A 15179-nucleotide genomic window follows, 5' to 3' on the forward strand; every position below is an offset into this window, starting at 1 on the left:
TATTGCAACAAAACTGAAACCAACTGCTGGTGGCAGAATAATGTCCTTTCAGTATTTTGCAGCTTCTGGATTTAATTTTCCCCCTAGTACCACACACGTCTTCAAACATCTGCAGTCACATGTCAAGTAGCTGAGTGTGGCACATTGCAGATTTGATTATGATGTTATATTATGTTCAGTGACTGCAGCGCAGCTCTGTTCAGCCAAACAAGTCTGTCATAATTATTCATTGATAGCTGGTTTGGTTATGAATATTTATATTTTTGATCAATTCTTTATTTAGAAAATCACAAGGTAGATAAATTATACAACCAACATTTCATCCTTTCATCCTTTTAAACTCACCACGGTCTTGAATATTTCTGATATGGTTTTGTGTTTCTTAGTTTGGACTTGGCACTGGAAATGACTTGAATTTGACCCAGGTGGCCTAAGTTATCGATGGTACTTCTCTGAAATCGAAACTTCATAAAGTTCCATTGCAAGATTTGATTCTGTTTATTCCTCAGTGCCTTTTCTTGTTATTTTTTTTTTATTTTTTCACATCTCCCAGCAAAATTTTGTTGCCAAGTGACTTAGGCTAAAGATCCTCTTACTGGCTGGAATTGTATTTGTTGCTTGGCAACATTAACTTAGTGAAGATCTTAACAGAAAGCAACTATTCAGGCTTCAGCGATTTAATGACACAACTCTTTTGTTGGCTCTGCACCAGACTGTCAGTTCGCTGCATGACATCCTGCTATGATACCTGCAGGGTACCATCTCATACTCATATAGTCTCTCTGGGATGCAATGGAGTGTATGTGTGTACTTCAGTGACACTGTTCTCTCAACAACCATCCTCCTCAGAGACACACACACACACTTTCTTATCTATACTTTCCATGACTGTCATTGACAGTGACAAAGATAGAAGGGCGCAGACAGACCTAGAGCAGAATTTACCTAAAGCTGCTTAAAGTTTGGACACTGCAGTTTTAACTGACAGTTCTGTGACCATTGTTGGTTATGTATCTGCAGAGCTGGGAATCTTGTGCTTGTGATTTTGTGAGCATCATTGTTATATTTTGAGCAAAAACTCACACAATACGTACATGATGCTGAAGGAGATGAAATTTTGTGCAAAAAATAGGCCATCTCTCTAAATGTACAGCAGTGCGACCTATGCTTTACAGCAGATCCAAGCTTGGCTCTCCAAACAAGAACTGCCCAAAATAAGAGCTGTGGGCAAAATCAGCTGAATCCGAGCTGCCTTAAATAGGACCTGTGGGCAAATCCTGGCTCTCAGAAAATGAGTTTGGCCCACCAAAGTGTTACACAGAGTGTAAAATGTGCTATTTCTCAGTTATTGTGTTTAAATTTGACAACTTCTCATCTGACTTATTTGAGAAAATGCACCAATGAAACTTGAGTCTTTCTTTATCTTCATTTCAAGCACCAACATCTTATGAAACCTAATCACGCATGTAAGTTTAGAGAATACGAGTATGATATGATATTGGTTTCCATATAAGCCGATATGTTGGTGTTAGCAGACATGTTTTTAACATTCTCTATTGTCACGCAGTTTTCGTAGAAATTATTAAAAAAGAACAAGGTAGAAAGTCAAGCATCTCTTCCTTTAGAAAAAAACTCAGCGACTCACTTTAAAATACAAGTACCTCACTCCAGAAGGGATTTAAATTACAGGAGAAGCAGCGAGTTTATAGAAAAATGGTTAGTATACAACAAATTGTGTACTTGATCTAGTATTTGTGATCAAAAAACACAAGCAGCAGTCAATCATATACAGACACAACATGAAGCCCAGTCAAGCCCTCCCCATATTGATTTTAAATCACCGTAAAGCCTGGCCTCTTGTGGCTCACTGCTTTTATAAAACAGTGGTAATGTAATACACCGCTGTAATCAAACAGAGGGCAAGTGTGAGAGTGCACAGCTGTATGTAGGAAAACCGCAAGGAATTTAATTATCATATGACAAAGATTCCTTTACATTTTTACACAATGGATCAACTCTTATCAACTGAAAAAAAATATCACCAGCCTTCAGCTGTATCGCACAGGAACAGAAGATACAACAAACACCTATGCTCTGCTCTACATATCAATTTACACACAAACCTTGAAAAGATGCTACTCAACATCCTTTCAACAACCACTATAATTTAAAAAAAATATTTTTTCCATTTGCGCTGTCATCCATTTTATAAAAGTAGGCCACTTTATTGTAGGATATCGTGCTTTGATATCTTGTTTTGAAAACAGAACTTATTCCATATACTTTTACTCAAAAGGCTGTCTAAATTCGGCTACTGCTGTTGCCAGGCAACAAACGCAATCCCAGATGTTCAACAAGATTTTGGCTTGAAAGTTTTTTCATTTTCTCAGGAAGTTTCAAGCTCCACTGTTGAAGGTTGATGTTTTTCTTCTTCTGTGGACCTGACAAGCCTCAAGGTGACCCGTGAAACAGAGGGAGCTGGAGAGACAGCAAGAGAGAGAGATGACTTGATAACTGACAGGGTGACTGCCTGGCCAGCCTCCTGCTTCTTCACAGACTGTTGTTAAACTCAGTCAATCTTGGAGAATCCCAGCGCCGCCATCTGGGATTATCTGGAGCTTTGTTTGGCACTGCCAACTGGCACAGATGGCATAAAGATACTATGTGATTTGTTCGCGAAAAGTTGAGTACAGTATAGCAAAGTAAAGTTGAAGGTCTGTTATGTTTTGTTATCAGAGGTCAGTTTAAGCCATGACAGGAACCACACCTTCTTTACTTTTCCAGAAGAGTTCAAGCAGAGTTATAAATCAACATTTCATGTTCCAGAGGCCAACTTTATTAAATATAATTGTGCTTCTGTTGCTGTCATGACCTACACAACACACAACAGGTCCACGCCTGGCAGTCCTTCTCCTGCAGTATAATTTATTGTCTGTTTGGATTTAGATTGCCCTTTTGGAAGGCATAATTGGGAAGGAGAACATTGAAAAGCACTTGAAAGATCTTAATGTCACAGCATGACATCAATGATTGTTTTTATTTGAGTATTTCATTGTATTTTATTTTTGGTTTTGACCTTTGAGTAGATTTGTTGAGCATAAATGCTCTTTTTGCAGGAACGTATTGCTCCACGCTCATAAGGTTACAAACATTCATATCTATAAGCTGGAACCTTCCCCACACAAAGTTATCCTCATGTTCTTCCTTCTCTAATCTCAGCCCAATATCCCTGGGAACTAAATCCATACATTAATACATACTGGACAATTCTGCTGTACCAGGACAAAAAGTAAGGGTGCAGTGGTCAGGGTGGTGAGTTGGTGATTTGCACGTCTGAATTTGTTGCGTAGGGCGGCACGGTGATGCTGTGGTTAGTGCTGTCGCCTGTCGTTTGAACCCTGGGGCCTGGGGCCTTTCTGTGTGGAGTTTGCATGTTCTCCCTGTCCCCATGTCCCCCAGGTACTCCGGCTTCCTCCCACAGTCCAAAAAACGTGCACAATAGGTTAATTGGTGAGTCTTAAGTGCCCATAGGTGTGAATGTGAGCGTGACTGGTTGTTTGTCTCTGTATGTTGGCCATGTGATGGACTGGCGACCTGTCGAGGGTGTAACCCGCCTTCGCCCAATGTCAGCTGGGATTGGCTCCAGCCCCCCTACGACCGAATGTATTCGAATTTGTTCCCTTTTCTTATTAACCACTTTCTTATAATAACATTTTATCAAACAACTCCCCCTCCGCTTTATGGAGCTTTTGAAGAATCAGCTTATTGTTTATCTGTGTAGCTCACTCTCACCGCTCTCTTAGCTTAGTTTAAAAAAAAAAAAAAAACACAATACACCACCTGCTCAGCTCAAAGTTAGAGAATAGCTGGTGAACGTAGCGTAGCAAGTGTTGAGCTGCTAAAGAGTCAGATACTTCTCTCAGGAATTGGTAGAGACCTAAAACAGAGCTAAAAGATAAATAAAGAATATTGGACTTAACATTTGCCACAGCATGAATGCTAATGATACTCTGTAACTGCTGGATGTGTAAATAAGCACTGTTTGATAACAAGTTCACCCTATCAGCTCAAAAGGTGATGATATGTTAATGTTGTGTTAACATCTTGTTTTCAATGCCTCTAAGTGGCCAGAAATTATATTTATGTTTATGAAATGATTTATGTTTGAGAGCAACTGTCTTTCCCTAACCTTTACCATACCATAGCTCTCATGTGCAGATACTGTGGAAAGGCAGTGGATAGGGTTTGGACCATTGACGACGGTCATCGGAGTGATCGCCCATAGCTTATACCTTGGCCAAATTCAAAATGATATTTGACTTGTTTTCCCATTAATGTATTCATTTATTTTCATACTTATTATTTGTCGTATTAAATTAATATTAAATTTAATTTGCCATGCAATAGTTTCTGCATATAACCGATGTTTACAACACTGATGCGCGCGCACTCACACACACTCCGACCAACTGCTTTTATGGTTGTAAATAGAACTTTTGACCCTAACAGGGATGTGAGGGCATCCAAGAAAGAGTGAGAGGGCTGAGCTGATTGGAGTCTGAATAAACCAAAACGGCTGCCCACTCAGCAGGCTACTGACTCTGAGCAGCAATTTGCCACACTCTCAGCCCTGAGTAAGGCTGCTCACATAACATCTATAATGTCCATCACAAAACCATCAGGGGAGCTCCAACACTCAGGCTGCTATCATAACTATACAGTTATACAGTAACTGTGGTACACTTGCAGCGAGTTAATGTTTTTCACATTTCAAGAATGTAAAAGCATGATGTGATTTGGATTTCTCATCAATTGCTCCACTGAATATCATGTTTAACCTCTGCACTCAAACTTCAGACTTCAAACATGTAAATCTCCTGCAGCTAGAGCAAGCATTTAGTAATGACAAGTTAATTTATAGGTTTAGCATGTTTATTGATGACTGAATCAGTCATCACTGTGAACAGGGGGCCTATTAATTCAAATAATGACCTAGAGAGCTAAAACTTCAATGACACTGATCGATGATCATCGTCATTGATAGATGGCACCTTTACCTTTCAGATTCAGATTTCATTTTGGATACTATAGTGTTGTTCAAGAGGAGGATGAAGAGGAGTGGGGGACACATTCATTTTGGGCACAAGGCCAAATACTTTAAGTCTTTGGCAGTGAGGACAGTTGCTGATCATATTGGTGATGTTTTTTTTTTTTTTTTTACAAACACCTGTTACTGCTGCTGTTAATGGCTGCTGAGCTCGGAGTAATGAAAGGGTTCTCTGGATTACATCAAAATCACATTTTCTTAGATTAAAATTTCAAAAAGATGTAACAGGTGTGGTTTGTACGCTCCACTTGTAGTGTAAGCCTTTTGGTAGTACCAGATAAAATTATTCACAGTTAATAAATACTTTACTAATGCTTCATAGATCCTTAATAGTTGCACCCTTTATAGTTATAAAGGGTTTTTTTTCTTTTTAAGTTATTTTTTAGGGCATTTTTACCTTTATTGTTACTGGACAGCGAGAGAGAGAGAGAGAGAGAGAGACAGGAAAGCCAGGTAGAGAAAGAGGGGATGACACGAAGCTAAGGGCAATGAGTTGGACTCGAACCCATGGCCGCTGCGGTTAGGACTAAGCCCATGTGATATCCGCTCTACCAGGTGAGCCACCAAGGCGTCCGCAGGCAGTTATAAATGTTGATAATCGCTTAATAAATGATTGTGGGTTTCACAGTCTAAAGCCATCAGAGCTCTACTCTATTCACGATACTAAGTCATTAATAAAGGGCCATGAGTTTCTCACTTTCTAATACTGCTGTCCAGTCTGCAGTTGTAAAAGTTATAAGTTGTTAAGAAATGGATTTTGGTACAGATACGCGAGCAGCACTTTTTATGTTAAGTCCCCGTACTATGGACTTAAGCAGTATCTAAACATGTATTTCATTTTTAAATAGTTATAAGCAGATTTAAGTGTTTATTAATGTATTTGTCAACAACTATAGCTCCTCCTGTGGGCATCTATAAGTAGAGGCTGGGGGTATAAACTCATAATGAGTGATAATATAGTAGTTGTAGTCTAGTAGTATTAGTAGGAGTATATGTCTTTATAGAAGAGGTTACAACTGCTGACAAAACATTTACATTAAAAACACTTAGATGCCCTGAAAAAAAGTGCTATAAAGATAAATTTGAGGGATATAGCTGATGAATTAAATGCTCACTTAAAGGACAAATTGACTGTTATATTGAAGGAGAATAAACACCAGCCAGAGAAATTTTTCACAACCCAGCAACACAAAGTTTCTCTTATCAGTGACTTTTAAGTAATCTATAAAGCACAGCTCAGTAATTTATGAACCACATTTAAAAGCATTGTGTACAATCTATCAAGGATGCCTTTTATGAAACCATATTTGTAATGCTGTTTTCTATACAGTTCAATGCAAAGGTTTGGACAAATTACACATTTTGTTGATTTTTGAAGTAGAAATAAGTAAATACAACCCATGCCCCCAACAGACATATGCAGTGTTACTACACTGTTGCTCATGAAGTTGGAATAAAATATGTTTTACCTCTTTCCATGAAATGATTGTGAAATGTGATTTATTCTTGATAAAGTGTATATCTTCTCAAAACTTTAGTAGTCAGTCTCTTCCAAAGTGATTACTGATGCATTTAAATAGGAATAAACAGAGGATTGTGTCTGAAAACAAAATTATTCCAACTTTATGGGCAACAGTGTATTTATTTTGTGAACTTAAAAGGTATTTTAAGAATTAAACAGTAACTACGGTGTGTGTAAAGGTCAGTAGTTAGTAGGCATCTCTTTGGCATATCACAGCTTGCAAACACATTTTGTAGCAGCTGAGACTTTACGTTCTCGATTTAGGGATTTTCACCTACTCTTAAAGACAACGTCAGGTTCTGAGATAGTTGTGTATATATGTACATATTTTAAGATCTACCCCACCCCAGATTTTCATTGACGTTCAAGTCCGTGATAAAGCTCTTGAAGTAGTTCATGGTGGATTTTGAGGTCTACTTTGTCCTTTGTCGTTGTCCTGTTGTAGAAGCCAGCCTCTTTTCACTTTCGTGACTGACTTCAGGACATTTGCATCTAGAATTTACTGATATTTACTTGAATCAGTTCTTTCCATTGCAGTGTGCCCTGTGCCACTGGCCGACACACAAGCCCAAAGCAGAATATTTTCCACAGGCATGCTAAATAGTTGATAAACAGGGGCTAGTGAGTAGCAAGGTAGCATTTTTTGCACATGCCACATTTTTTTTTAAGTTCATGAAACAAAAAGTAACAGTGCATGAACATCTGAACATTTTCTTCTCTGTTTTCTGCAGGGTTTGTATTTACCTTTTTTCCCTTCAAAATGAACAAATTATATATTTACTCTTACCTATATACAACTGTACACTATATGTTTAGAATAACAAAACTCTGTAATAAAACACCCAGCACCCATAAACACTCAGAAACCTTCTCATTTAAAATAATCTTTGGGCTATTTTTGTCCACAGAAGAAACGTTTTCCTCTCAGGAAAAGACAGAGGCAGCATGGCAACAGTCTCAGGGTGTGTGTGTGTGTGTGTGTGGTAGCACAACAAGACAAAAAATGACTTCCATTCTCTCTCTCTTTCTCACTCACTCACACACAATTGGGCTTACAACACACAAACACGCACACGCGCGCGCACGTGCAAACGCACCTTCTCTGGCGTCCTCTTTCTATCCTCATCTATCCCCCCCCCCCCCCCCCCCCCTCTCTCTCTACGGGGGATAGATGGGAGGAGACGCTCCTGCTGAATGTGTTTTCCCTGCAGCGGGGTTTACGGTAACGGAGGGGAAGAAGTGCACCGCTCCTCTCTGTCGGTCACGGAACCGTTCCTCCGGTGTGATTTTCACTACCGCTCACTGACCTTTCTCTCCCCCGCTGTGCCCCCCGCATCTTGGCTTCTTTTTTTCCACATGGAGGCGGAGCGAAGCATCTTGTAACGAAACCTTCCGAGGAGATCTGAAAACAGTGTGTGCGCGCGCGTGTGTGTGTTTGAGTGTGTGAGTGTGTGTAACCTACTTGGATTTAAACCTTACCAATGATCCTGAAATGAGTCATACTACTACCGAGGTAGATGTGTTCACATCCTCCGTCTTCTGGCCCCGGGGGTACTAAGGATGCGGCTGGTAGCTCGGGTACCTGTCCTGGTTTCACACCGGCTCGGTTCGTCCCGGTAAACTGATCCTGTCCGGTGCTGCGGTGTTCACAGGGACGACCAGAGAGATTTCTTTCATTTAATTTTTAACCGGATCCACCACCAGCAGCCTGACAGATGGATAACTACTCGACTTTGCAACGTAAGGCAACACGGGCAGACACATACCTGCTGCAGTATTTGTCATTCAGTCTGTGTTAATGATAGGCATCCCTACATGAGTAATCACATTGATATCGATATAGTGACCTAATTGCACAGAATGCCATTTATATATCGTGTAAATGTCCTGTAAATTTGCTGTCTTATTTATTATAGGCTTATAAATTTTACTATAGGGCTAAGGCAGGACTTCAATGATTTCCCCATGTTTTGTCATGACCATATTTTTTTTATTAGGCTCCTAGGCTATTATGCCACACATGATAATAATGGCATCACTTAATATTTGCATCAGTATTGACCATCAAGACCTGGCTCTGTGTATCATTCTTTTTTTTTCACTTCTATTTTTATCAAAATGCTCCTTTCATCCTTTGATAGAACCTAGTCCATGGGCCTTTCAAGCTCTGAGATGAGCTAATGAAACAGCCATGACTGCAGGAAAGGGTGTGTGTGTGTGTGTATGTGTGTGTGTGTGTGTGTGTGTGTGTGTGCGTGCGTGCGTGCGTGCGTGCGTGTGTGTGTGTGTGTCTCTCTCTCTCTCTCTCTCTCTCTCTCTCTCTGTGTCTCTGTCTCTCTCTCTCTCTCTGTGTGCGTGCGTGCGTGTCTCTGTGTGTGTCTGTGTGCGTGCGTGCGCGCGCCTGTGGATGATATATGATGCAGTGTCATATACCCTCATGTCCTGACATGTAGCCCACAGCAGTTCTGCCATGATAACTTCATGCTTTCATATAACACATTATCACACACATACACCTGTTAAATCCACCAGCCTGAGGTGTTGTGGTTATTAGCCTATCTCTCCCGTTATTTAGCTCTATCAGTCTGTCATGCTTGTTACAGGCTTGTAATGACAAAGGCTTGTTAACCATGCAGCTAAATGGTTTATTGCAGCCGTCACACATCTGTACAGAGTGTTTTGTTTTCTGGATCATAATTTTTCTAGTTATGTGCTGTAATTGCATGTTCAGTCTTTTTCCATTGCACATACCCTGTATGGTTGGCTATGTCTTTCTGACTTGCAGAGCACTAAAGCATCATGCAAAGAAGGGGCTTCATCTAATCAAAGGGAATATTTAATTACGATCTTCAATTCAACATATTTCAAAGCTGCTCAGTTAGTGTTGCTCCTAAAATGGGTTCTATTAATACATTTTCTTTTCAGCAGGGCTTTGCAGCGTTGCTAATAGCCTTATTTTGTATCATTTGGCAAACACATTATGTGTGTTCAGTATTGGTCTCTTTCTTTGGCCACATAGAGCACAGCAGTCCATGCTATAATCTGTGTCTATACAGAATATACTATGTGTAACTGTAGAATAATCTGCCCCATTTCCAAGACACATGCCTTGCCATCTCTTTCTTTGTGCATATAATGTGTTTTTATGCCTTTGTCTTAGAGACAAAGCAGACTCACTACTCTCTTTTTTGGAGACTCTAAAGTGACTACTGGGACTGTATTTTCCAACAACATTAAAACAAGTAATGACCTGGTAGAAATGTGTGTGGCAATGGTGGCATGTAACCAAATACATTTACTCAAGTACTTTCTAAGTTATGTCTGCTTTCCATTTTATTCTACAGTATGTTATGCTACATTTAGAGGGATATGTTGTACATTTTCCTCAATTACATTAATCTGTAATAATGCTGATATATATATATCTATATATATATATAGATAAATATATATGTTTATCTATATATATATATAATGTATGTGTGTGTGTGTGTGTGTGTGTGTGTGTGTGTATTTTTACACAGCTGCATCAGTCTTTAATGAAATACACACAATCCTGTCATCATCTGTTTTCCATTTTATCCACATAGTTCTCCATTTTAGTCTAACTATAGATGTACTGAGTAGTGTAAGTCCTTTAATGTCAGTCTAAATTAAGCATCCGCAGTGTGAGTGTAATGTAAGAGGCTTCAGATCCAAGACACGATAAATGCATTAACATTTCCTCTTCAAAGAACAAACTTGCATGCAGCTAGAGGAGGAAGGTTCAGGCTCAGGCTCTCTCTGCTGCTCCACTACAGCTCTGACAGGACACTGCTGCTGCTGCTGTTGATGCTGCTGGTTGCCTAGTGACTGTATCCATGGAACTGGCTCCCATCGTCATGGTGATGGGCCTAGGGAAAGAGACCCAGTGAGGGAAGGGGGACAGAGATACCAGTACATCTGCAGTGTGTATTGTGATGAGGAGAATGAATTGCGATATTATCAAGGATGATGAGTATTTCAGTTGCTATGATTGTAATATGTTGGCATTGTCAGATGTTGTGATGGCAGCGATGATGCTGAAGAAGGTGTTGAAGATTCCAGTTGAATTTAATGAATCTTTATTTAGCCACTTTATAGAAAAACAGCCTTTGCCAGTCATATTTTTGCCAGAATACGACCAAAGATGCGACTGTCAGCAGAGCGTTGGAGTTAAAAGAATGCAATAGCTCAATATGAATGCAGTGTATTTGTCCATATTTTTACAAAACGATGACTGTTTGGCAAATACTGAGTGTATGGATGGGCAGGGGAGAAGGGAGTCGTGCTGCAGGATTAAGCTGCAACATGCAACTAGTTTGATAATCAGTTATTCAGTTTGTAGTAGTTTCTTAAGCAAAAATACCAAAAAATATCTGATTCCATCTTCTCAAATTTGATGATTTTTTTTGTTTTATATCATAACAAACTGAATATCTTTGGCTTTGTCAGACAATGTATAACATTTGGAGACATCACATTAGGCACTTAGAAATTTTGATGTGAATTTTTCACAATTTTGTGCCTTTCTTGGACCCAAAGATTCATTGATTAATCATGAAAATAGTCGTTAGGTGTAGTGAGTGAATTTTTGATAGATTCTGAATGGAGTATGACTTTAACCAGTGCCTATATTTAAGAGCAAACTACACACACTACAATTTTGCTGCATTTTCTCAAAACAAATCCATGTAAGGGAGCCTTTGCAGGATTTTAGAGAGGCAGAGGAGAGCAGCGAGGGGAGTAGAGGAGGGAGGAACAGACAGAAACATTATCCTCTTCGTCACGGCACGTTCTGTACTGTAGGTTCACACAGGCTTCATGAAACTGTTCCAAACTGGTCTCTCAGATGATAAATTTATCTCATCCGTTTTGTTCATTTAACGGGTTTAATGTGATTTCTTTTTTTTTTTTTCTTCGCTGTGAGTAGAGATTCATATGGGAGCATCCATTCTGTCCCTCCTCCAGTCTCAGTGACAGTGTTGCCATGGTTGCATCATGCACATTGTTCTCTCCAGGGTGACATAATTCTTTGGCTCAAATTATACATTGTGGACCCATTCTGTACAGTCTAACAGGAAAATGAAATTTAGTGGGAAATACTGAACTTTTCAATAATCACAGTGCCAGTTTTTGCTTTTGAGGGTCACTTAAACACATATGATATATTCCTTTAAGTAGAATGAGTCAGATGTTGCTTGCATGAAGCAATCTTAGTATTTTAAGTGTGTTCTGTTGTAGGAAGTAAGTAGGAAAGAAATGTGCTTGCTTTACAAAAAAACAACAATCAGTCGATTAATCAAAAACACTGTCAAGTACTATTCTTTTTCAATAGAACCTTCTTCTACCCATCCATCACCAGCCCCAAATCCTTGCCACTCCCAAACTAAATGAATTATTGTACACCACTGAAGAATCACGGACATGAGTTACACTTGAAACCGTCTGTACCACTAGCACCAGCCATGCTGGGCCGTGTCTATGGACACGTCATGTGGCGTGCCGTAAAACTGTCGTAAACGTGAGTGGTGTTCAAGGTGTTCACTGCGTTTATGGCGTTCATCATTTGTACACTGATTCGTTCAGTTCAGCATTCACAAAAATATGAACGTTTTCAATAAACGTCGTTCAATAAATGCGTTCATGCACAACGCTGGACATTATCATGCAAAAACATCAAACATTCTCTGGTTCCAGCTTCTCCTCAAATGCGAGGATTTGCTGCTTTTTGCTGTTTAACATCATTGTAAATTGAATATACAGTATTTGGGGTTTTGGACTATTTGCTAGATAAAAATCACCTTTTTTTTGTACTATTTTTTGACATTTTAATGACCATACGATTAAGAGATCAGTAAAGGTAATAACAGATAATCAATGAAATAATAGATAGATTAATTGATAATGAAAATTACTGTTTGAGCACCACTTCTTCCAACAGTTTTTTGACAAGTTTAAGTGGAAGTTTTTTATTTTTATTTTTGAAGACAGATCAATCAACAGATCAGATCAATCGATATTGAAAATTATCACTAGTTGCAGCCCTGTCCCTGATAAAATTTACCCAAACACTTTGCATTATAAGTCATAACTAACTGATTTTTTTCTGTTGCCTGCTAGATAAACTAGGAGACCAACAAAAACCAACAAAAGATGTTATTCCTGTAGAATTATACCTGAATCTTTTAAGAATCCCGTGCCAATCTCCTGTTGTCTTTGTCATTATTATCGTTGAAACATATTTCCATAGTTTTCATTGGTTGCCAAAATTATACCCTAAAGTGCAAAATGCCCGCTGCAGCAGTGTTATATGACTCCTCGGGCTTCACGATGCACAGCTGTGGCTCACCAGGCAACATCTTGTTGTGATACAGTGAAGGGACATGTCGTGGAGCTTCTGGTATTTCTCTGTCTCAACAAAAAGTCTCTCTTCATCCATTGTGACAGCAAAAAGAACGCTAAGGAGGATGACCTGTCATTGACAAGGACAAAGTCATGTCAAGATATTGTGGCTGGGATGTGCCAAGTTTGGAGTATGTTCTGAAATAATGCAGCGTTTCAGGCCATGTATGTGTCTCACTACTGGTTCACATAGAAAATAAAATGAATGGCTCTTTGGATGTGCACAACATGGAGGCTCCATGTGTACTTGTATTGTGAAAATGAATAAATTAACAGTTTGGGGAAAAAAACGTAGGATTGCATGCAGTTGTTGAACAACCTGGCAGGACTGTTGCAAGGTGTTTCACACCATACAGTAGGCTCAGTGTGTGTGGGTGGATAGTTGAGTCTTTCACACTTGTCCACTGTGTCATACCGTGTGACCCTGTGTTTCTGCTGAATTTGCTAGGTTTGTGTGTGTGTGTGTGTGCGTGCGTGTGCGTGTGTGTGTGTGTGTGTGTGTGTTTATTTGCAGTTTTGTTTTGCCTCGCCTCTGTTGTTGCCATGTTTCCTGCTCACACAGTTACAACCTGGTGGGAACTGGCGCAACCCATTACCACATTTTTCAATTTTTCACAATTCCCAAAATGTTTTTGACCTCAACAGTTATAGAGATGTCAAGTAAGGTGTTGTATTATATTCTGTTGTCAGTATGTAATGTATATATGTGGATATGGAGGAGACTCCAAATAGATAATGTAAATGATTATATCTGAATCAATACATCCACACTGTACATACATTAAAAAAAAAAAAAAAAAAAACAACTTAAATATTCACTTTTTGAAATCTACAGCCCAATCTACAACCAATCGCAAATGCAATTTGTCACATTTGCCGCTTTGTCGCAGACATTGTTTAGTATGTTCTCTGTTGGATGGTTTACAGTGTAGAGTGACAGGAAGTTAATTAAATTGATGTGATGCACAAAAATCCACAACACAACAACTCACAATATCACCAACAAAGCATGACACCTGATACTTTCCACATCTTTCCACAGTTCTTTTGAATGAAGATATCTGACACACTTAGACTTGCATTCAGCTTTTGTTCAGTAAATTCAGGATTTAAGTTCAGACTGACTTTATTATTAAAAACGACAGTATTATTGCTGGGAAATGCAGGATTTATGATTTTAAGACCACACTGGTTTGTAGCTGCTCTCTGACACCTGGCTGGGACATGAGCAGTATCTCTTTTTCAGTCACACATTATTGCCAGGGTACATCACAGCTTTGATTAATAGTAGCTGACTTATTCCAGGTTCCTGTCCAGCGAAAACCACAATCTCTGTGTGTTCCAGCACAATAGATGGAAAATTAAGTCACTAAAATGACTCCTTTTGAGGCTAGCTCCTAAATTAATTGAAAAATATGAAAGTGATTCTAACAAAAGTGAGTATTCTACTTCCTAAACCCTGTAACACACTTAAAAAAACAAAATCACAGGACCTTTTTATTGCAGTGAGTAAGTGTGTTTCATACTAGAGACAGTAGCCTGACCGAAATGCAAGAAAAGTCAGTCCCTTGTAGAATATAACTGTCCACTTTCAGATTTAATTTATTTTATTTTCCACTCAAATAAATAATAATAGGTTTTCCTGGGAAACAAAACTTTAGTGTGTTCTGTGTTTACAGTAAGAAATCAGAATTACTAAAAACCACTGTTGTGAGCAGCTGGTAGTTTATTCATCCCCGCGAGGGGCAGCAAATCAATTTTTATACAGATAAGTCAGTAGAAAATCATAACATTAGTAAAGAGAAAATGACACATTACTTGATCAGAAGTTGGTCCTGCATTAGAAACACTTGGTATAATCTGTGGTGGAATATACACATTTACACAGTATAGTATTGCTTCAACACAAATTTGAGGTACTTGTACTTGAGTATTTTCATGCCACTCATGTTATTACACAAATATTTGATAGATTCAGTTACTAAGAACTTTACAGATGAAGATTTCTGCATACAAAACATATGAAGACCGTATAAAATATGATGTTTCATTAAACTACCGAACACAAGTAGAGCTGAAACAATTAGTCGATTAATCAGTGAACTGATTGACACAAAATTAATCTGC

At 38.9% G+C, this 15179-nt stretch overlaps 1 protein-coding gene across 8 annotated transcripts in view; it reads left to right on the top strand.

The window, feature by feature from the left end:
• Window positions 1–15179, top strand: part of lrrc7 (leucine rich repeat containing 7) — a 120796-nt gene that overhangs the window by 37390 nt on the left and 68227 nt on the right. For 5 of the 8 annotated variants that reach the window (XM_056378548.1, XM_056378545.1, XM_056378550.1 and 2 more), the window contains exon 1: window positions 7831–8369. The exons of 1 other annotated variant lie outside the window; for it this stretch is intronic. In XM_056378548.1, the coding sequence (XP_056234523.1) occupies window positions 8345–8369 (25 nt within the window). In that variant the 5' untranslated portion in view covers window positions 7831–8344. Of the gene's footprint in view, window positions 1–7830; window positions 8370–15179 lie in introns of those variants that run through there. 2 more of the 8 variants (XM_056378549.1, XM_056378552.1) reach the window with 1 other exon arrangement.

The sequence above is a fragment of the Seriola aureovittata genome, chromosome 6, assembly GCF_021018895.1.
Source record: "Seriola aureovittata isolate HTS-2021-v1 ecotype China chromosome 6, ASM2101889v1, whole genome shotgun sequence".
In the NCBI taxonomy this organism is placed as follows: Eukaryota; Metazoa; Chordata; class Actinopteri; order Carangiformes; family Carangidae; genus Seriola; species Seriola aureovittata.